The 22,413-nt window shown below is 38.1% G+C and overlaps 3 protein-coding genes and 1 pseudogene across 6 annotated transcripts; 2 read left to right on the top strand and 2 right to left on the bottom strand.

The window, feature by feature from the left end:
* The first annotated feature begins 165 nt into the window (after positions 1-165).
* Positions 166-11,463, top strand: LOC122047726. Of its 2 annotated transcripts, XM_042609188.1 has the most exons (14): positions 166-475; positions 2,170-2,212; positions 3,773-3,826; positions 4,206-4,269; positions 5,433-5,489; positions 6,612-6,718; positions 6,822-6,860; positions 7,648-7,736; positions 7,859-7,937; positions 9,704-9,751; positions 9,906-9,915; positions 10,004-10,120; positions 10,296-11,057; positions 11,120-11,463. In XM_042609188.1, exons 1-13 carry the CDS (start codon positions 270-272, stop codon positions 10,307-10,309), a joined length of 927 nt encoding a protein of 308 aa, XP_042465122.1. In that variant the 5' UTR covers positions 166-269; the 3' UTR covers positions 10,310-11,057; positions 11,120-11,463. The 2 variants fall into 2 exon arrangements, with proteins under 2 accessions (XP_042465122.1, XP_042465115.1); XM_042609181.1 differs by having other exon boundaries at positions 10,004-11,057.
* LOC122052193 lies at positions 10,870-12,238 on the bottom strand (annotated as a pseudogene).
* Positions 12,239-12,394: 156 nt separating this feature from the next.
* Positions 12,395-15,624, top strand: LOC122047716 (dehydration-responsive element-binding protein 2B-like). 2 transcript variants are annotated; one of them, XM_042609169.1, is made up of 2 exons: positions 12,395-13,961; positions 14,352-15,624. In XM_042609169.1, exon 2 carries the CDS (start codon positions 14,503-14,505, stop codon positions 15,397-15,399), a length of 897 nt encoding a protein of 298 aa, XP_042465103.1. In that variant the 5' UTR covers positions 12,395-13,961; positions 14,352-14,502; the 3' UTR covers positions 15,400-15,624. The 2 variants fall into 2 exon arrangements, with proteins under 2 accessions (XP_042465103.1, XP_042465094.1); XM_042609160.1 differs by having other exon boundaries at positions 12,463-12,595.
* Positions 15,625-19,520: 3,896 nt separating this feature from the next.
* Positions 19,521-21,604, bottom strand: LOC122047740. Of its 2 annotated transcripts, XM_042609211.1 has the most exons (2): positions 21,300-21,602; positions 19,521-21,099 (listed from the first exon to the last, which is right to left on the bottom strand). In XM_042609211.1, the coding sequence occupies exon 2, from the start codon at positions 20,950-20,952 to the stop codon at positions 19,717-19,719; it is 1,236 nt and encodes a 411-aa protein (XP_042465145.1). In that variant the 5' UTR covers positions 20,953-21,099; positions 21,300-21,602; the 3' UTR covers positions 19,521-19,716. The 2 variants fall into 2 exon arrangements, with proteins under 2 accessions (XP_042465145.1, XP_042465135.1); XM_042609201.1 differs by having other exon boundaries at positions 19,521-21,604.
* Between the last annotated feature and the right edge of the window lie 809 nt (positions 21,605-22,413).

A 22,413-nucleotide genomic window follows, 5' to 3' on the forward strand; every position in this document is an offset into this window, starting at 1 on the left:
TGAGTTTTGGTTAAAAAAAATCAAAATAGGTATCATCTGGACGATTCAAAAAAAAAAAAAACGCCCTTTATTTTCTCCTTTTTCTTATTTGAATGGATGAATGTAAATAAATAAAAACTAACTAACTAAGTCTAAATAAATAACTAAAAGCATCGACTACTCCATGACTCAGATCGTCAGATGCGAATTTGGAGCCCATCGATCTGATCCGTCTCCTTCCAGCCGGGGTTCAGCGTGGCATCTGGTTGAAGGAGCGGCGGCCTCTCGAGATGACGATGCGGCCGTTCCGTGGCCATGGTATCGCCCTCGCCCTTCTCCTCCCTCGTCTCCTCCTCCTCCTCTCCTTGGAGCCGCAACTCTCACTCGGAGGCGACGGAGTTTGCGAGCTCAGCGTCCGCCGCCAGGGCGTCATCTACAACTACAGCTTGGCGTCGCCCACCTCCAAATACCCTCACGGCGTTCTCAGCGAAGACGGGTACTCCTCCTTTTAACAATTGCTTTTCTACCCTCCAACTCTCGCCTGCAAGCTTTAGCTCGTAAATTTCTTCTTCTCCTTCGTCTTCTTGTATTGTTCAAAGAAGATCAGTGCTAGATTATTTATTATTACCCGATATGGCTTCTCGTTAGGAGTGCGTGAAGTTTACGGTTCTCTGGGTATCGCTCCAATTTAGTTGACATTCTGTTGGTTGATATAATCTGGATCAGTGTACTTCGTATTTTAGATTTAGAATTAATGTGGCCATGTCATGCACGCCACTCAAGTTAATGGTTCAATTATTTAATTTGATTTGGGTTCTGGCGAGAGCACAATATCAGAATCTTCCATCACAAATTCGTTATCCTCTTGAGCTTCTAAACTTGTTATTTTATGTCTGCTCTGCTTGTGGTAACGAAATATATTTGTTGCAACTCTAGAAGACGGGAACCTGCATTACCATACACCATCTCTATAATTTTGCATTCAAAGAATCATCCATAGACTGCTGTCTTTCAATTCTATTTTAAACTAGATGATGATTATGGGAAATGGTAACAGTATGGACCTAATCATAGGGTTATTAAGTGATCCAAAAGGAAATGACTGCTCATAATGGAGATCTGGATGGGCTTCAAGTACAGATGAGTAAGGATGTTTCCGAACTAAGCTAAATTTGAAATTCGACAAAGATATCTTATTTATATTACACTGTAACATCTATTAGATTGGTCAAAAACATTTTAGGTTAGTGTTTAATTCCTACTTTTCATTGAACATTTGCATGAAAGTCCATGTTGGCTAGCAACCTAATGTGCAACCCTTGCCCTTTTTCAACCGGACTTGGGACCGGCTTTGGCGGGGTTGCCTGGAACTATGACAAATGTCCATCTCAAACGAGGAATAAAGACCAAAAAGACTTGGTTAGCAACAATAAAATTATTTAAATATAAATGATGATATAATAGGGATAGAGCCGAATGACATAGAAGAATTTGTATAAACAGACCCCATCTAATGGGATAAGACTTGGTTGTTATTGTTGTTGTTGTTTAATTCCTACTTTTCCCATATATGCTGTGATCTATCATCTATGGCTTCTGCATTATGATCGTAGACATTGAATTTAGATGTCTTATAACCTTCAATATGTCTAGGTTTCGTAAGATAGCCTTCAAAATTATTCTACAGCCACTAAAAAAACTTCAAGAGCTATGCCTTGTATTTAAATTCTCTAATGGCACATACTTGCTATCATATTGGATATAACCCACTAATATGTCATGCTTCTATTGGCTGATCCAATTTATAGGAAGGTGGAAACACATCTAGAACAATTTCATGGGTAATAGATAGACAGTTGATGTTGCAACTGATATACAATTGATAAACCTGTGCACAGCAAGATTATTCTATTCCATCTGTATTATCTGGATTTTCTTCCATTGAATTTTTGTTCATTACTAATCTTCTTTAGTAGTGAGCTATTAATATGTCTGACTCCATTACAGGAGAAAACTGGCTATTTGGCTTTGCATAAGCTACTACTATATTCTTCTTTGATAACCAGTTTTTGAGTTTTCATCTTCTTTCTATTTCTTTCCTCCTCCCATTATTGGATCTATGGATCGTAGTTTTTTTGAAGTTATCTGAAAGTCTTATATTGATCATTGAGCAATTCCTCTTTCTTGTAGGTTTTACAAAGTGGTTGTAAATGACACTTCACTCTGGTTTCAGGTTGGCTTCATCAGGTTACCTTCTTTAAAATTGATATCAATGACTATAACATAACTTGTTTATCTGGTATTCCCCAATCTCTGGATAGAGGATGGCAATGGCTGATTACTAACAAAATAATATGTCATTGCATATTCTACTCTTCCTATAATTAACTAGATGCTATTCTGATATTGTTAGCCTTGAAGATTTTGTGGACGCAAACATGGTTTGAACTCTTACATATGACAATAAACCTATTTCTTAATCTATTGTGTCATGTAGTTAGCTTGTTGCAGGCAAATTTCATAAATCCTCAAGCTTGATGGCAGTAAAATTCATTAATCTTTTATAAAACACAAGAAACCTAAAGATATTAACAACTTCAGCGAGTTGATAACTTTCCTCTTAAATTCAAGGACAAATGATTCTGTGGCTGGGGTGGCATATAACATTGTCAAACAAAATAAGCAGGACAATCAGTTGCTGCTCTGTTCCTCCTCTGGTCAGATGAAATATTTTCATGGTGTCAAAACCGTTATGCAAGTTGTGTAAGGAGTGCAGGGAGAATAAAAAACTCTAGCTAATGTAATAAATATTGATAATAATGATAGGAATATACTAATGATACAGTTTTTCATAGAGTTCAATATAGGCATAAGATCATGGATTTGATCTCATATAGTTGAAACCAACATTACTTGGTGATGATATAGTTTTGTACTACATTAAATATAGTCATGCAGGTCCCTCTTCTGAGTTAAGCATGGAACCACTATCTGGTTCTACACCCTCAAATGTAGTCTCTGTGCTCCAAGGTTTGCTGCATTTCACATTCTGGAGCTGATTTCTGTTAACAAACCTGCATCTGATGATCAATGAAACGACATCAAAATTTCTTAGAACAAATGCACTACCAAAAGGGTAAAGTTGTTGCCATGTGACCAAAAGGTCACGGGTTTGAATCCTGGAAACAACCTCTTGCAAAAAAAAACAGGTTAAGGTTGCGTACAATGGATCTTTCCCCGGGACCCCGCATGGCGGGAGCTTCGTGCACCGGGCTGCCTTTTTTTTTTTTAAATGCACTACCACCACTATGGGATTTCGAGCCAACAGATCCATCTGTGTTCTGTTTGATCTAACCCTCATGTTTGCACTTTGCACCATGTTACTATGAGGGTGATATTTGATTTACATTACCTTTATGCTCCATATGTTCTGTAGTTGCATGAGTTGCTCAGTAAGAGTAACATGTGCCACCTTGTAATGCTGGAGGCCTACCCACCACAAAAGGACTAACCATACGGACATAGGTGCAAGAGATGTATTGGAGAATCTAACATTTAAGAACCTATCTACCTTTTTCTTGTCTCACTCTGCATGTCCAACAATAGAACATATGTGCCTAATTGCATCGCATTATAAATATCCAGACATATATTTCAATTGTGAGGTTCAGCTCGAGATACACTGTGCTTAAATGTTTATTTTTTTCTTTAGAAAAAGTTTCACCTTTTTTTGTGTGCAATCTTGTTTATTTTATGCTATTCTATCTAACTGATTCAATCGCAATCTGAACAGCTCTGTGATCAAATGATATTCAACCATGATCCACCAAGATGTTTTGGCTGTCAGGTAACTGATTTTGTTATGTTTCATCTTTTAATATATGCTGTTTCATTTTCTTTTGCATTTGTAGTTGCATCAGAATTTTTTAAGTAGTGCTTTAGTCTTAGCTAACTGATTTTTCTCCAAAAAAATTTGCCATGGTACTATAGCTGTATTATACTTGAAAGATAATATTGTGATAGATTGCTTTTACATAATGATAGGTGATACTGTTGCATATTGATGATAGAATTATCTGAAAATTTGAAAGTAGTAGACGTAGGAGCAGTGCTTGGCCAACTTGCTTTTCAGATGACTGTTATGTAATTGTCCAATTTTTATCCATCATGGAAGCATGAAGATTTGGTTTTCTCTTGCTGACTTTTCCTTTGATTTGTGTAAATAGGATTGTGGTGGTCCACTTCACTGTGGTACGGCATGCAGTGCACTTGTGGCAAGCAACGTAGGAGGTAACACATTCTCTTGTTTGTGGTATCTTTTTACTCAAAGTATATACTTTATCAGTGCCTAAAAAGGGAATAAATTAAGATTTTTCCTATGTCTGATTTGTCCTGTCTATGTTTAATGTCGGGAGTGTATCACTGAAGGAAATCATTGAAGTACAAGTTAACTAAATTATGCAACAGAGCATTTACTCGGCAGCCCTATTTCTTACATCAATCATGGAGGATTATCTTCAACATCACAGAGCATTTACTTGCATCGTTACCAATGGATCTTATATTAACATACTAAATTACGTATCATAGATTCAATCTTAATTCTACTAACGTTTAGTTTCTGAAGATTTTTCTTCACAATTAAGGATTTAAATTAAATCTATTTACACTCATCTACTAGCGAGTCTAATGGACAAATAATATACACCAAGAAGGGCTATCTGGGATATGAGTGGTGAGGCCATGTATAACCAAAAATAAAAAAAAATAAAAAAAATCTAACTTCAATCTTCAAAGCAGTATTGAACTCATTTAGCCCTTTGGATGCCTTGCCTTTGCAAATAATTGTCCATGCTATTTTTTTGTGTATTTAATCGAGTGTTTTGATAATGTCTCACTATTTGAGTTTAAAAATAATAGCACAAGACAATATTTTGCCATCATCAATTTGTCATGACGATCAATATTCTTCAGGGCCAATAGTATCCTACATGGTTTGAAATCTCGTATGGTGTTAAGCAACAACATGGTCAAAACATATCATTTCGATATTACTCAATCCAATAATCAATTTGTGTCATGTTAATTATGTCAATGGGTATCATGTCATACTAACATTCGACACCTTTTGGCAAGCTACAAAACACTTGAAATGATGTTTGTTATTATTTTGTTGTTTGTAGCAGACAATAGAATCTCAAAATTGTATCATTGCTATTGAGACAAACTCCAATGTTAGCTATATAATTGTTTTTTCTTTTTTCCCTTTCATTTCCTTCTCCTTCCCCTTTCAATTTTCTGCCGGCACTATATGTTGAAACATCAGTATAGTATCGAAATAGTATTGTTCCACACAAAATGTGAAACTTCAGCAGAGTTCGAAATTTTGAACCTTGATTCCTACTACATTTGTGTGGTAGTTCTAATTGTACTAATATTAGTTGCATATGCAGGATATCCTGTTTGCACAACTATTGGAAGGTCTTCAGATTTATACATTGCTCTTATAGGTAAGGCTTACTTTTTATTTGTATTGATTTTCATTAATCAAACTTATAGGCAGGTCACATGCGTGCATTTGAGTTCGTCATCATGACAACTTTATCCATTATCAATCTTATTAATTTAACTTGGATCCTTTTTAAGTTCTGTTGAGCTCCTTTGTGTTGGCTTTGGGAGGTTATTAAAGTCCTTTGGTGGTTATTACTATGACCAATTATGAATTTTAGTTGGCCTTGATATATTTGGGTGGCTACAATGATGTTTCTGTTACTTCCTTAGTAATAGCATATCCTCAGAGGGATCCATTATCCTTCTCAGTTCTCATCATTTCTAATTTTGTAATTCTGTTCTTCCTGACCTTGTTTTCACATCTAGAGTTAACTTGTTTCTTTCTTGAACCAGAATATTTTTTCTCCTGTGTCCTTACTAATTGCATCTCTGTTTTGCTCATGCATCTTATGACTTTCTTGCTATAATGTGTTATATTACTATGCTATCAATTCTGATAGTTATTGACTTATCATTTGTCATTATTAACCTACAATTTTACGTGGGATAGGCGGATAGCATATTTATTTGTGCATTTCTTAATTTTTATTAGATCAAGCTACATCTACAACAATGCCCTGTACAATCTATTGCTCAACCATGTTACTAAAATCCTAGATATTGGTATTGTATCTCAGAACATGCTTGATCCTTATGTTGGAGTAGGAAACCGCATTATTTCTCTGTTTATCTTACTTGCTCATGCAAACTGGAACCTAAACTTTTAAGTTGAACTAATGGTAAATTACTGCTTCAAATCTTGAATTTTTTTGCTAATTGGCCGCAGCAGCACACAGGCGCACACACAAAGTCTTAGGTAATAGTTGATTGTATTCTGATAAGGCAAGGTACAGCCTCGAGCTCTTTGAATGAAACCTGTTGTGAATACTGAAAACACGGCACTTTACAGATTGATTATCCATGTCAAGTATATGGTCCATTGTTCTGGATCAGCTTGAAGTGCTTGCACAATTTTAGGATTTTTCTGTGACATTTTTTCACATGTTGAGTTTCCTAGAAAGTTGTTCATTGCTATTTGTTAATAATAAAACTGATATTACTTAATACTGATTGTAGAACAGATCAGAAGTATCCTCTGAAAGGTGTTCTTGTTAAGTCATCCTCATTCGGAACCCAGGATAATTGCTCGCTTTCTGTTTCCATCTTCTGTGATTCAAATGAAGTCCAAGTATGCCATTCCATTTTTTACACCAATACATGCATGCTTGGATTTTATGGTTATCTATTTGATTTTGTCCTTCCTAAAATTTTACTGGTAATTTTACTCACAGGTTCCAAATTCTCTGAACATTACAGGAAAATGTGACTATGTGAGTGCAAAAATCTTTACTTCCTTTCTCTCTCTAGAATTGAATAAAAAAGAGAACATCCAGGTTTCATGCAGTTCTCATTTATGCAAGAAAAAGATGTTATGACAACTATGAGAAGGAAACAGTAATCAAACTCCTTTTCGCTCTGTTTAACATCCACAATGATGATAATTAAGTTAGTGGATACCTGAAGAATGAACTAACTAGGAGTTGCTAGTCTTTGATAGTATATATACCAATAGTTTCTTGCAATCTTGTCATTTGCTGCATCTTCAATTTTCCAGCTCTATCAAAAGTAATATCTACTCAAGTTGGAGCAGTACATTTATTTATTCTTTATGAGTAAAATTCTTAGTAACTGCTGCCCTCCTTGCACCACCAGTTTTAATTGATTCTCCTTCTCTAAAATCAATCTTGATTGCACTTCCTGCAAGTTATCATACTAAGATCTGTTCAAGATATGGTCGTTTCTGATTCCTTTATTGGGAATTTAGAATTTTGTTCCAGTACTCTCATTTTATTATCATTTGCTTCTAATTAGATACTTACGGAATTGCTCAACCTATTTACTGGGAAGCATATAATGATCTTATAATCTCTGATTGATCTTTTTCTTCTAGCTGAAGGATCACTAGATGTTTGTTGATGATTTACTGACAGTGAATGCTATTAGCTTTAAACTTAAATCCTTTTCTCCTGCAGTTATATGACTGATCTTTAATGTAGGGTTAACTTTTCATATAAAGTGATTAAAGGATAACAGACATCATTGAACTGAACTCTGCAGGCCGTGGCACTTAGGCATCCATCTGGGTGTGCAAAAGTTATTTATGTAAATGGAAGAGGATGGGGCTTGTTTGGAACAGTAATTATGATGTGTGTTTCACCTTAAGTCATAGCTCCACTTTGGTTTGTTGTGCTTTGATTAGTTCCATGCTTCTCTGTATAAATAAAAATTCTATAATGCTAAGGTAACTGTTCCTGTCTTGTTCTTGCAGCATTTTGTGCTTCTTAGTGGGCTACATCCTTATAGGCACAGTCTATAGGTTCTTTTTCCAGGGGATTCATGGTGCAGAAGTAAGATTTCTTCTAGTTTTTTTTTAGCTTCTATAACTTGTGCTGGTCTGTGTTCAAGCATTTGATCTGCTATGTTTCATGTGGTGCTGAAGCCAAAATAAGTAAAAAATTTTAGTTTCATGCTGTTTTGATTTCATTATATCACACATACTTTTACTGGGTGCAACTTGAAATATCAAAAGATCTGAATATGGAAACCAAAAATCATGAACGCCATGATTTGATTTCACTTGCGATACAAGATATGTGGATTATCCATGTGATGGTTGCCGAGTAATTGAGTACAGGATGATATTTGAAGTTGAATTTGCCTAATTAGTCCTAAAGGTTAGATTGAGTTTGAACACCATTTCCCACGAGAAGGACGAATTTGGGTTAAAGACAAGATTGATGAAAAGTTAATAATCTTTGAGTGAGTTTGATGTAGTATAAGAGTTTGCAAGAAAAGATATGCAAGTCTTACCCATCTATTCTTGCACTTAGAAATTAGAATTCTGTCAATTGGTTTAGTTGGGTGCATAGATCCTCCCAAATTCCAGATCCTACGCATGCTCAACATGCCATAACCTCTTTTTCTATGGATATGTGACCTTTCATGGTTGTCAAAATTAATATCGGCGTCGATTCAAAAAAATCTTAGTACTGGTTGTATTGGATCACTGGAACTTGTGAAATCTAAATCAATAGGAAAAAAGAAAAAAAAATAATGAGGACAACAAGGAGTTATGATGAATCATGGGATTTAAGCAAGCAATGAAGACTTTTTTCTCACATGTGAATTCATTAGAATTCAAAATTGGATGGGTGAAAAATCATCTAGATCAGTTGAATTTCCAGAATTAGCCAAACTTAACCAAATTGCAATCAACACAATGAATTTCCTCTTAATTTGATGAAATTGCAATCAATTTCATCCTTTTTCTTGTAAAATCTTGCTGATTTCTAGCAACTTCTTGAACCCTAATCTTTTTAAATTTGACCATCAATCTTCATAAAATGACCAATTTCTCTGAAAGCACCAAATCAGCCTTTGCCAATATCAATCCAACTCGGGTTATCTGCATTGATATTGGTTGATTTTTGACAACTGCAGAGCCTTCTTCTAGCAACTTCTTGAACCCTAATCTTTTTAAATTTGACCATCAATCTTCATAAACTGACCAATTTCTCTGAAAACACCAAATCAATCTTTGCCAATATCAGTCCAACTCGGGTCATCTGCATTGATATTGGTTGATTTTTGACAACCACTGAACCTTCTGCTTAGATTTTCACCTATGCAGGTGGAATCTTGATGAGTATGATTTGCAGAAAATTGTCAAAGAAAAAAAAAACAAGCAGAATACTTGTAAGTTTTCATAGTACCTGACCTAACAATTAATGATAGCCTTTGGACGAAGGGGAGTCTTGGCGTAACGGTAAAGTTGTTGCCATGTGACCAAAAGGTCACGGGTTCGAATTCTGGAAACAACCTCTTGTAAAAAGCAGGGTAAGACTCCCTAAGACCCCGTATGACGGGAGCTTCGTGCACCGGGCTGCCCTTTGAACAAGCCTTTTGTTACTGCTTGAATGTGAATCCAGTTTCATCTGATAGCTATTTTATACTGTTATGTTGATTATTTTGAACCTGAATATGCAAAAACTGTTTTCTTCTCTAGTGATCCAAGAAACAACTTTAGGCAAATATCTTCTCTAGTGTTGTTTGAAGCAACTTTACCCATAAATATCCAGTGTAAACCTTAATGGCTAATATTGCAATTTGCCAGGCTATTCCAAACTTAGATTTTTGGCTCAGCTTGCCGCACAGAGCAAAGGTATGTTTGTGTATACAGTTATTTATCTTGATGAAAATTATACTATGCCAAGCTCGCAGCAAGTTTAATCCTAAAATTTGAGATTTTCTACTCGTCAGCTTTTTATTGAAATTACAATTGATGCAGCTACAATGACTGCGTATCTCCCTTGCAGAATATGCTAGGTAATTTTGCACGACGGTTAAGCGGATATAGTAGGGACAACCGAGGTTCTTATGCTCCTGTGAACTAACTTGGGGCCTGGTTCATCAGATTCTGTTTGCTTTACTCCATCATGGCGAGTCCTTTTGCTATTACACACTGAAAGAGAGAAAACAAACTTTTGGAGTAACCAAGCAATGGCTCTCGTCTTTGATGCAGTTGTGACTTGTACACTTTCTTTCTTTCTTTCATTTTTTCCCCTATAACCTTCAAGTTAAGCTGAGTTTGCCTTCGACATTGTTTTTTTATTGTTTCGTTATATGTTGTTGAAGGTAATGAACTCCTTGATATAGTCATAATGTTCTTTAAGAAAATAATATGCTCTTCATATGCTAACCGGCAGTGATCAATTGTTGACAAAGAGTGGATGGTCGACTACAACAATGAGCCTCCCCTGGCGATCCCTTCCTGCGAAGACTTTTGGTGAGTTGCCCAATTTTAGAGGAGATATCAGATCACTACATCGAGAAGTTAAAGCAGAAGTGGCCCCAATTTCAGAGGAGAAGACAGTAGATTGGTGACAAGATAAGGTGTTGAAGTAGAAGGATGAGGAGATTGATAATCATTAGTGGGGAGTGCAAGAAGCTGCAAGGGGAGCTCAAGAAGATTACGAAAATGCAGCTGAATTCTCTGATTCTATCTGTAGTCGAATGAGTATAAAAGGTGATCAAAGATATACAAAATGAGTATAATCAATGAATGGTCTATCCACAAGTAATGAAATTGCTCCGTCGAGACCTCGAAGCGAGAAGCGAGAGTGCATAACTATGGAGAAATGGGAGTCTTGTCGCCTTTCAAATTGAAGTTGCCATTCTAGAAAATGGATCGAATGGAATTTGAAGAACTCGACTACTATTTATTGGATTGATGGCTTGATGAAGAACTTGCGGAGCTCGAGAAATTTTTGACTATCCCAATAAAGTTAAAAATGGAGATGAAGCTAAAGTTTGTAGGGGTAAATTGAGAATTTCCCGATAAAGAGCGGTGTGGTTGGAGCACCAGCCCTTTTCTCCTCTTCCTCTCCGACGGATCTGCAGGCGTGTTTGGCAACGTGCTGTCGGCGAGACGATGTCCATCTCCAACGGTCTCCACCACCGCCACCGAGGTAATCTCCGATCTCTGCCAGTCTTACACTCTGATCGCCTTCTCGATCTCCATTTTGCACAGACGACGACGCCACCGACGATGACGACGACCACGACGACGCTCACTACCAGCCCATATCCGCCTTAGAAGACGACGGATCTGCACCCAGCTCCGATTCCGACGAACACGCGGCCGCTGTCCCCTCCCCAATCCGATCCAACGGCGGCGTGTTCCATATCCAGAACCCTAGCCCTGGCGTCTTCTTTCTCGACGCCGAGGGAGTCCTATCGGCTCTGGATCTGAATGGACCTCCCGTTGACGGCGCTGGTGGAGGCGCGGAGGCAGAGGCGGCGGATGAAGAGGCCGAGGAGGAAGAGGAGAGGGTGAGGCAGCTGGAGGCGTCGATCTCGAGGGCGTTCAGCGAGGACGAGAGGCGGAGGAGCGCTCCGTTGACTCCAGAGAATACAGCGATGGTCGTGGATGCGATGAGGGGAGTAGCGTTCCCTGGAATCCCTCCGGAATGGGCGAATCAAGTGCCGGAAGACCAGTGGCTGGATCGCCTGAGGCGGCTGAGAGGTTAGAGCAGTACACCCAGCCGAAAGGGGGAAAAAAAAAATCTTATCTTTGATAGCTTATGTTCATTGCTCAGTTCTCCTTGATTTGGTGTCAATGAGAATTCACCAAACCTTCTTTTTCTTCTCCTATTAAGACGAAAAAAAACATTCTGAAATTTGATTCTATGCTCATCTTGTTTGTTACAATATTTTACTTAATTTGTTTTTTCTTTGATCTAGATGAAAAGAATGCATTCTGGAATTTGATTATATCCTTTTGTTGTTCGCTAGAATTTACTTAATCTGTTTCTTCTTCGATTGAGATGACCGAAGGCATTCTGGAATTTATTATAAAATTTTTAGATATGCTTGGAACTTTTTTTTCAAAACGGTTATATTGATCAATATCTTGAATCAAATATAACACAAGCCCAGACTCCTCGTTCTGAATCAAATAAAACTTCTCCGGTGGAATTGAAGATTGCTGAATATCTGCAAAGTCGATTATGCTTGACCGGGTCTACGTGGCAATGATTCAACCAACTCATGCAAACCTAATCCATGACCTAAATGAAACCCGTCATTACTAACGTACCATGCGTCTTATCCTTGGAATGTTCATAAATCCTGAGCATTCATTTGCCATCAAGCGGTTCTAATTCGTCGAACGGGAAGCCGTGCCGTGGGCGTCTTAGGAAGCAAACTCCGGATCGCCACTGCGACCACGTTGCGACACACGTGTACGGCTAGATGAAAAAGCGAAGGCTTAGGGGATAAGGAACGGGATCCGACCGCCACGTGACCACGGTGGCGTTGAGCATCGGACACGACGGCTCCCACGTGAGGTCCTTATTACTATATAAATAGCGCGGGGAGCCGTCTTAAAGTTTCCTTCGAGCCCAAGCAACGTACGTTCGAAAAGCGGAAAAGTCGAAACCGCGAGGTGGATTGAGCCCTAAACGGAGAAGAAAAAGGAACCGCAGGAGATGACAGAGACGGATAGGTGAGAGAGGAAGCTTTGCTCCGATTAGATGTATATTCTCCAGTTTGATCCATTGTTTCGTTTTATTTCCTTCCCTAGGAACTAGGTTTTTTAGGCGATGATTTTTTTTTTTTTTTTGCTTTCCGTAGTTTTGCTCTTCGCGTCATTTTATTCCCTCTGTTTGATTATTGCTTGTTTTATGCAGTAGTTAGGGTGCCTTCAATGAGATTTGGATTTTTTTTTTTTGTCCTTTTACAGTGAAAGGTAGTGGATAGATACGATCTCGTATGTTTTCTTTGTGGTATTGGTGTTGCTAATACTTATCGAATTAGTTCGATCATTTTGATGCGGCCGTAAGTGATGCTTCTTACTACTTGTTATATGTGTTTATATATCAGAGCCTCCCGAGCTCATTGGTAATGATTTTATTATGGGTTGGATAAATTTTTTTTTTCTGCGTGTAAACTATATTTACCAACTGAGAGCATAAATTTTGGTGCAACGAAGAATTAAGATTGGTTGAATTTTTTGTTCTAAAATGTTTTCTCCAATTAGTAGTGTGTTTGTTAAAGCGACCAGTAATAGTCGATGTTGATTTTTTCGGTCTTTCATTCGTGTAACTAGCTTAAGCAATTCTTAACATTTCACTATAAGTTAGTAATTACCTTTGAACATGTAAATACAATCTAAGTTAGCAATTACCTTTGAACATGTCTAAACCCTATCCTATTTCTGATCCCTATAAGTGAAACTTGTTATTTGTGTTACTTTCTAACAACCAAACTTACTCATCTCTAAGCATGGTGGATCATGCCAGTCTCATAAAATTTTCATTCATTTTGTTGTATCATACTAGCAATATCCTCCTCTGTTTACCATCAAAATTGAGAACATCAATTACTAGCAATTCCATTCCCATTATTCACTAAACTAATCCTACCATGTCAACCGATCAAATTGTGGACAACTCCTAGTCTTCCATTGTGTGCTGAACCTTGAAGCTGTTTTTTTTGGATCTCGACACATTTGATGTGACTGTTGGTATCTAATGGATTTTCTGAACCCAAATGGCCTCTGTTATGGTGGTTAGTGAGATCTGATCTGTGCGCGTTTGAATTGGTTTCCTGGGCTGGTAGCAATGGTCATGTATCATTCTCATGTTCACTTTTGCTGTTCTCATTAGTTGGTCCTATTGATTTAGCAATGTTCGGAAAATATATATCTATATAAATCATTGAGATCATTGTTTTATTTGACTGAGTTTTAGTTCTTGTGATTTTCTAATGAACACATTCTACTTATTTTGTGTGCTTCTCTTGTGATTTCTGCCGAATCAGAATTCTGGAGCGGCAGGTGCTTGGTAACTGTGTTTCTACGCGGTATGTAGGTATGATAAATTCATCTCTTCCTGAATTTACTGTGTTTCAGTTTCATTCCGAGTTCCTTCATCGAGTTGACTTTTATTTTGCTTATTTACAAATGAACATTTTTAGTACTCTTTTTATATCAAAGTTTTTCTGGTCCGAGATTCCTGAAGATTTGATGAGGGTTGCTTGATGTCTTCCCTTGTTGTGTTATGCATGCTGTGTGTGCTCTTTTGCCAAAATATTGTTTTGGCTGATATGGGGGTGTCAGTGTGCGTTGCTTTCTTGCTTGCTGTGTGTTTTTGATTATCAATTTTGTTTTCCTTCACGTTTGTTGATATTCTTATCAGTGACTTGTTCCGTATGTGTTCCCAAGTTTTTTACTTTGTCAATTAAAAACCTCTTTGTTTCAGTAAAAGGAGAGCACGCAGAGGGAGTAATGGCTCTGCTTCTATATCTGAAACCCTTGCCTGGTGGCGCCAGCGCAATCACCAGCTCTGTGGGTTCCCAAACGGTGAAAAGCAAGTTCAAAAGCCACCTGCAAAAGGCTCAAAGAAAGGGTGCATGCGAGGTAAAGGAGGCCCAGATAATGCCAATTGCAGATATCGTGGTGTAAGACAACGAACATGGGGCAAATGGGTCGCAGAGATCCGAGAACCAAATCGAGGAGGCCGACTGTGGTTAGGTACCTTTCCTGATGATATCCAAGCTGCTCGTGCTTATGATGCTGCCGCAAGGGCTATGTATGGAGCTCGTGCCCGTGTCAATTTGCCTTGTGACACTTCATGTGAATCAACCACAATCTCGTATCACTCAGATTCTGTGGATGCCTCTGTCTCCTGCCAAGATTCTCAACAACTGGATGTAGATGTGTCTGTGCCTCTCCAGGCTGGCATAGAGATTCCAAGAACTGTAAATGACACTGCAGCTGCCATGGACCATGTTCTTGAGCACGCAGAAATTGGAACCAAGCTTCTCAAGGTGGAAAGGGCAGACGAGGTGGGATATTATGAGGCTGTGAACGGTACATCACGTCTCCAGCAGGCTGAAACCAAATTTCCACAGGTAGATCAGAAAAATGAATTGGGGTGTCATGTTGAACCAGTCTCATCGTCTGCAGCCGTCACTTCGAAGATGGTGGTCCAAGATTCAAACATGGAGGAAGATTTCTCTGTGGAAGAGATGTTGAACATGATGGCTAATGAGATGGCAAACGTTGACAATGTCACTAGTTCAAATTGGCAAGGCGTCTTGCCTGAAGATACTGCATTCGATTCTCAAAATCCAGATGCTACGGCCATGATATGGGGTTTGCACCCGAACCTGCAGGAAGTTGGCCTCAGCAATAATCTTATGGCTCCCACGGTAGATGATTGGGAGACTTCATTAGAGGACACTCTGAAGAACGATGCAGGGCTTGAAATGTTCGATCCAGACTTGCCTTCAAACCATCATTATTAGAGGTGATCAAATTCTGGTAAAGATGACGGTTCTTTGTTCAACAAAATTAAACGAGCGAATTCTTGTTAAAAAAAAGTATGTTAAATAGCGTGTATTTGTTCTATTGATTATTTATAGGCGTTGTGCATACCAGGATTTCCTTTCTTTTATAAGGTATATTTGTGACATTTTACCCATTAGATTTTGAAACTAATGGTTTACCCCGATATATATTATAAGTTTGTAGTCTTCTGTTCCATGATATATCAAGTGTTTTTTTGTGTGAAATATTCTTTATCCGTTCTGGCTAATTCATTTTCTACTAATATTGTCAATCATATCAACCATCAATCATCATAAATTCGATATAACATACTCTAATTTGTTAAATACAGACGACCTCTTTATCAAATGCAAATCCCTTTCGTTGGGCTGGGTGAAGGATAAGTTAGTGCATTCATCCTATATTATATGGTGGAGATAAATCATAAATGATTATTAATTATTAATATAGATGGTCAAGATATGAGAGAATAAAAGGTGATTTACTTGCTCCATACAATCCAACTCTAGACCAATAAAGAGGGTTAAATCATGGATAAATACTAGTCATTAGTATAAGTGGTCAGGGACATGTTCGAATACGACGACATTCATGATGATCAACTGACGGGACTTGAATTTTACAAGTTAGATACTTGACTAAATCAAATGATAATAACTAGTCAAAATCAAGAGTTTAGGTAAAATAATTAGAGTAGTCATAAAATCGGATCATAAAATCATAAGATTTTACATCATATTTTAAATCAATTTTAAAAGATATGATTTTACATTATATTTTAAATTAATTTTAAAAAAACATGATATATTCTTTTTAATTGATCATTAAATATTTTAATCAAATTATAACATAAATCTATATATAGGACATTTTAATTCATATAATCATAAACTACTTATAATTTTAAACTTTTAAACAACCAAATATTTATTATGAAAACACAACATAAATATAAATTCAAGTATGAAGTTTAAGTCCAAAGATAAATAAAATATAAGATAACAAATTAATATAAATCATCTATAGACAAGTGTAAATCTAAAATCATCCAAAATGATATCGTTTTATCCAAAATGATTCCTTTTTATTAATAACACAAAATTGATAAAATTATCTCAAAAATCATATTCTTTACAAGTTTAAATGTGATTTTATGATTTTGATCTGATTTTACTTTAATACATAATTTTATTACAATTTTACTTGATTTTCATAAGTAAACTCATGATTATACGAATTTACGAGTCAACTCGCGATTTTAATAACATTGATAGTAGCAATATACTTGAGTTGTTTTTCTAAACAAAGTTTCATGGACCATCAAGATAGAAAGTTGGGTTTATGGAAGTAACAATTTGATCACCATCTTCCCTGTTGCTCGAACAGTGTTGGCATGCTAATCAGCAACTCATTGACAGCGCATTTGCCACAAGCAGCTAACAAATAGTGCTCTGTAGGCCCGATGTTTTTCGACCGAGACTTCCAAACAGCAGCTCACTTAGTTCATTACTTCCACGCAGGAGTCAGATCATAGAATGGGATAGATAAGTGAAATTATGGGAAGGGAAGAAAGTTTTGAAGAAGTCGTGTGTTTTCCCATCATTAGTTTCCAGTTTTAAGAAGAAAGTTGTAGAAGATCTAGTAGCGCTACTCCCAGTAGTGCTAGTACTATTGATCATAATTTGTTGAATCAGCGATCCTATGTAGAATCGATTTAGGACTAGGATTGGATCGATTAAAATTGGATCGTAAAATTATACGATCCTATAAAAAATCTTTAAAATCTTATCATACATGATTAATAATTAGAAAAAATACCTACAAAACTCATTTACATATAAATGAATAACTAATTTTGTATCTATATGCAATCATTTACACTCAACACTTCAAATTACATTACTATATGTATAAATTTAAATTAACTTATAATTCAACTATCATTTTCGCATAATAATAATATTTATATTTTCATATCATAATATAAAAGAATATAAAATTTCTATTAACACAATAATAATAACATATTCAATGTCAAAAATATTTCCTTGTTTATAAGATAATTCAATTTAAAGGCCAACAAACCACCTAACGTATATAACAGAAGCTATTGAATCATTTGATTCAAATATGAACGCCAGAAATACTCTTCTAAAGACTGTTTGATGCCACACAATACTAGACAATAGACATCCAAAAATTCATTATTTTGAGAAAAAAATGACAGAATATTATTAATAAAAAACTAACTCAAAAACAATTAAACATATGTTTAAATAATTTAAAACCCTAATAAGATGAAAAAAGATAATAAAAATAAAATAAAATCTTCTAGACATCCGAAAAGGATTTAAGTGATATTTTTTGGGTTTGAAATAGGGTGGTTAAGGATAAACTTTGAAATTTATTAAAGATATCTGAATGAGCTTTGATTTGATATATTATAGGCTAAGGATGTAAATGAACTAAACGGTTCGCGAGCTATTTGGAGCTCGATTCGATAAAAAATTCGTTCGAGTTCGTTCGTTTATCTTATCGAGCCGAGCTCGAGCTCGAATTCGAGCTCGACAGTTTTATCGAGTCGAGCTCGAGCTTAAAAATATTCGGCTCGTGAGCTCGCGAACATATTCGTTTATAGGCTCGAGAGCTAAAAAAACGAAAACAAGCCAAAATAACGAGCTCTAAAATGAGCCTTAAAATGAGCTTTAAAATGAGCCAAAAAATGAGCTCTAAAATGAGCCAAAAATGAGCTCTAAAACGAGCCAAAAACGAGCTCTAAACGAGCCCAAAAACGAGCCCGAGCTCGCTTAACGAGTTAGGCTCGTTAACTTTGATAATCGAGCTAATAACGAGCCGAGCTTGAACTGTTCGCGAGCTTGATAATTCTAAAACGAGCTAAGCTCGAGTCTTGTGATAAAAGCTCGATTCGAGCTCGAGCCGAGCTTGAGCCCGAATATAACTTAAACGAGCCGAGCTCGAGCCTAATACTGTTCGGCTCGGTTCGGCTCGTTTACATCCCTATTATAGGCTTCGTGGTTCAATCCGAGTCAAAAGTTATGACCTCTCAAAGCTTTCACCGATCCTACCGATTCTGTTCCGATCCTGCTGCGATCCTACTGCAAAAGGCGATTCTGCACGATCCTAGATTGATTTTGGATTTCTGAATCGTAGGATCGTACTATCCTGATTGCGATTTTGTAAACTATGCTACTAACTATATTATGAACAAGAATCATAAAGTGTATTGTGTTAACCTAATGTCCCTGTAAGTTGGCCTATGTCGTATGCTCTCTTTATTTCTTATATTTGGTACAATAAATTTTCCTCTCATATTATATTTAAGTGAGCTTAGGAGACACCAAGTTTTCAATCGAGGTGATACTCTCAAAGTTGGCAGAAAACATAACTCTACATTAATTAGATATAAAGCTTATCAAAAGTAGCAGAGGCTTGACATTCTAAAGCTTAAGAATGTCAACACTGACCCATAGAATGGTACGTAAATCAGTTGAACTACATTTATCCATAATTCTAATATAATAACAGAAGCTATGGACCACCATGTCTCACCGAAAGCAGTTCCTAATATTCAAGTTCTTTCTCTCCTTCCTAGAATAAAGAATTAAAATACAACTTGCAAAGTATGATGCTGACAAAATATTGCAGAATTGAAAAAACTAAGACAAAATCATATTTATCTAAAACTAGCAGGTGTTGATCTTCCTATATCCCACTTAGGCCTATGAATGTTCATTGATAGAGTTTCACAGAGAAACTGAATTTGAAAAAAAAAAAAAATACTACTGCAAGAGCAGATCTAATAGGTATCTGTAAATGGTGGGTGTGAGAGTAGTCTAATTCTTTTAAAACTTCATCCGTTATCATACAAAGTGAGGATGACACCAGTAAGCTTCAGTTTCCTAGAGAAAAAGGTACCTTCCAGTCAAAATTTTACATGATCATAATCCAGAGAAAACAAACATCAGAAAGAAGCTTAATGTAGCAGTGAGATAATGAAATTAATGATAGGGATAAACTTGAGCCATATTGACAAAGATGCCTTAATACTGACAAAGAATTAAATGGCCACACAAAAGAATTAGCTTCCTCATTTGTGAAAGACATATAGGTACCTGTGATTGTTCACATTTCTTATTTTGTATTCTATCAAATGTAAATGGAACTCCTTTACCAGAAAAGTGAGAAATTGAGCATGAATTTAACAAGTTTTTGGCTGTGTACCACACAAATTCCATGAGACAATCTGTTCCCGATTACCACCATTGGTGAACAAGGACTCCGCTATTCCTTAGTGAAGTGAACAGCTTCAAGCATTCCCCATATGTGTTTTTGTACTTTGGGCTCCTTTGTCCAGGGCAGCACTTCTGCCATCTATTGTAGTGGCACTCAAGAAAGAGCTCGTCAATCAGGCAGATACTCCCAGTCTCAAACAGCCTCGGTATCAGATCAAACTCAGTCCCTTCAACATCCATCTTCATCACAACATAGTCCCTCTCAGTTACTGTCCTCTTCAGCCACGCAGCAAAATCAAACCCTTGAATTGCACTCACTGAACCTGTAGAAACATGACTACCAGAGCCCCCGATAGGCCTGATACGGCCCATTCCTCGTCCTTTCTCGACATCATGGTTACTTGGATCATTATTAATCTCAAAGGTTAGAGTTTCATTGCGTATCCATGCTGCAAAGGGTAGCAAGGTCACACCTTTCTTAGTGGCATACTCTTTGTGAAATGCTTTATCGGCTTCAATTGCATAAATCATGAAAGTGTGATTCTGCTTGGGGTATTGTTTCCTGAACCAGCTTCCGATGCTTGAGCCATAGCTCCGAGAACCTACATCGACATAAATATACCTTTGCTTGAAGCTTATATCAGCAATTGATGGCAAATACTTCACATTATGAATGTTCCGCTTGAGGGCGATCCATGGCTTCAGTGGCTCATCCTGAATTATAGGCTCTGCTGACTGAAGAATCTGGAGCTTGTTCTCATGGATTGGGCATTCAGTATGAGAATTACTCTTTGAACTAACAATGTTTGCACCTTCTTGCTTACGGAAAACTACCTCCCGGAGAGAAATTGGAGAATCTGAATAGTTGATCTCCCTTGCTCGAACATTTATGAAGCCAGGGAAAAGTTGTGCGAGGGACTGCAGACTATAGACATCTGCAGCGGAGGCAGTTAGCACTGCAAGGAACCCATGGGGCCTCATCGTCCTTTCGATCTCGGCCGCAATATCCACCGGTTGTTTGCTGTGATCCAGGCTTTGCCCCACCAAAATAAAGTCAAAGGTGGCGTTTTTGAATGGAAATCGAAGAGGATCGCCTCCAGCAACCACCAACGGCGGAGCTCTCTTCCTAGCGACGCCTACCGCGTCAGAAATTCCGATCTCCTTGAGCGCAAGCACTTCATATCCCGAAGGGCTACCGACGCACAAGCACTTAAAGGCAGGGGAGAGGAAGCCTTCAACCACAAGGTCCTGGAGCATGGCAGAATAGAATTCGACGACCTTCCGCCACTCTCGGCTAGTCCAGAGGGCTGAGGTCGCGGACGACCCCAGACCGACATGGGCAGAAACGACGGAAACCGAGGCCGCGGATCCTCTGGCGTTTCCCGCGACAGCGAGCGGTTCTGCCTGCGATGACAAGAGGCAGTAATCGCTTGCGGTGCAGGAGCCCCCATAGACAGTGATGACGTACACGAACCGTAGGAGAAAAACAGAAACGATGAAGAGGAGCGCACGTAGAAGGAGGTTGCGCACCGAGCTCGGCTTTAACGCCGGCTCCATAGCCAGAAAATAATGAAACAAATCAAAGAATCCCTATCTATGCTCACCTTTTCAACAAAAGAAGAACTGTACCACGAACCCTAACCTAAAAGAAATCAACGACGGCAGAGGGCGGCTAGCGGGAGCAGAAGCGGGCGGAAGTGTGGTTTTCTCCCACGAGAGGGCGATCGGACGGCGAGTTCCAGAAACGGAAAGGTGGAAAGGTATAAAATTGGCGTTCCATGGCGCTCCTCCGCTACTCTCTTGCCATCTCTGTGGCGATCGTCTCCGAGGTTCCTTCGTTTCCTCTCTCTCTCTCTCCTTCGCCGCGATTTTATCAAGAATCGGCGATTCCTCACTTCACGCGTGGGATTTTCAAACGCTCGCCTAACTTCACCGAGTTTCCCAACTCGGCCCTGGGTAAGGGTCTTTATATAATAAAATTTATTACGAGGATTAATATTATAAAAGACCATCGAATGAGAAATCCAAGGAAGATCAGAACCGTTCATCGCACAGGCAACGAATCTCGATGCGCGTGCCACCTTATATAATTAAGGGAAAAAAGCGGATCCAAAGGTAGTGGCAGTTTCGTGATTATAGTAAAGGGTAAGGGCATTTGAGAGCTTGAAAGTAGGCCCGCGCCTCGGAGGCAGCTTCTATAATTCTCTACGGTGTTACACGCACCGAGGCGGCCGACACGGGCCCCGCCGGGTGCGCTGTCAGAAAACGCGTGGGTCCCTTGTTGAGGGGCCAGTAAGAGATAGTAAGTAGCGTTGATCCATGTTCTTCTGAATCTTCTCATTCCACCGCTTTCGTTTCTACATTCGTGCCTGCGATCGCGAGCCGAGACTACCACGAGGCGCGATGGACGTCGCCGATCTTGTCGTGTCTGCAGTCGCGATTAGAGTCATGATTTGACTGGTATCCAAGCTGGGAATCAGTTGTTGAGTCACGCGAAGCAAGCAATCATGCCTCTGCCGTTTGACTGATTACCCGTTTTTATCACCCACTTCATGATTGGAAATGCACTGGGTGCGATGGATTGGGCGCACCTAACTAATTATAGCTATCGTACAAAATTTTCCGGGAAAAATGGACATCTCAACCCTCATTTGTACAAGTCAGCAAATAAAGGACAATATCCTATCAAATATGAACTATTTAAATTAAAATTAAATT

Source organism: Zingiber officinale, chromosome 1B, assembly GCF_018446385.1.
Source record: "Zingiber officinale cultivar Zhangliang chromosome 1B, Zo_v1.1, whole genome shotgun sequence".
In the NCBI taxonomy this organism is placed as follows: Eukaryota; Viridiplantae; Streptophyta; class Magnoliopsida; order Zingiberales; family Zingiberaceae; genus Zingiber; species Zingiber officinale.

What these genes read in the sequence shown, in the direction of transcription:
- LOC122047726 (XM_042609181.1), top strand. Translation starts at nt 270, where the DNA reads ATGACGATGCGGCCGTTCCGTGGCCATGGTATCGCCCTCGCCCTTCTC. An exon ending in GGCGTTCTCAGCGAAGACGG is followed by an intron (nt 476 to 2,169) that starts GTACTCCTCCTT and finishes TCTTTCTTGTAG; the next exon opens with GTTTTACAAAGTGGTTGTAA. An exon ending in TTTATACATTGCTCTTATAG is followed by an intron (nt 5,490 to 6,611) that starts GTAAGGCTTACT and finishes ATTGTAGAACAG; the next exon opens with ATCAGAAGTATCCTCTGAAA.
- LOC122047740 (XM_042609201.1), bottom strand. Translation starts at nt 21,252, where the DNA reads ATGGAGCCGGCGTTAAAGCCGAGCTCGGTGCGCAACCTCCTTCTACGT.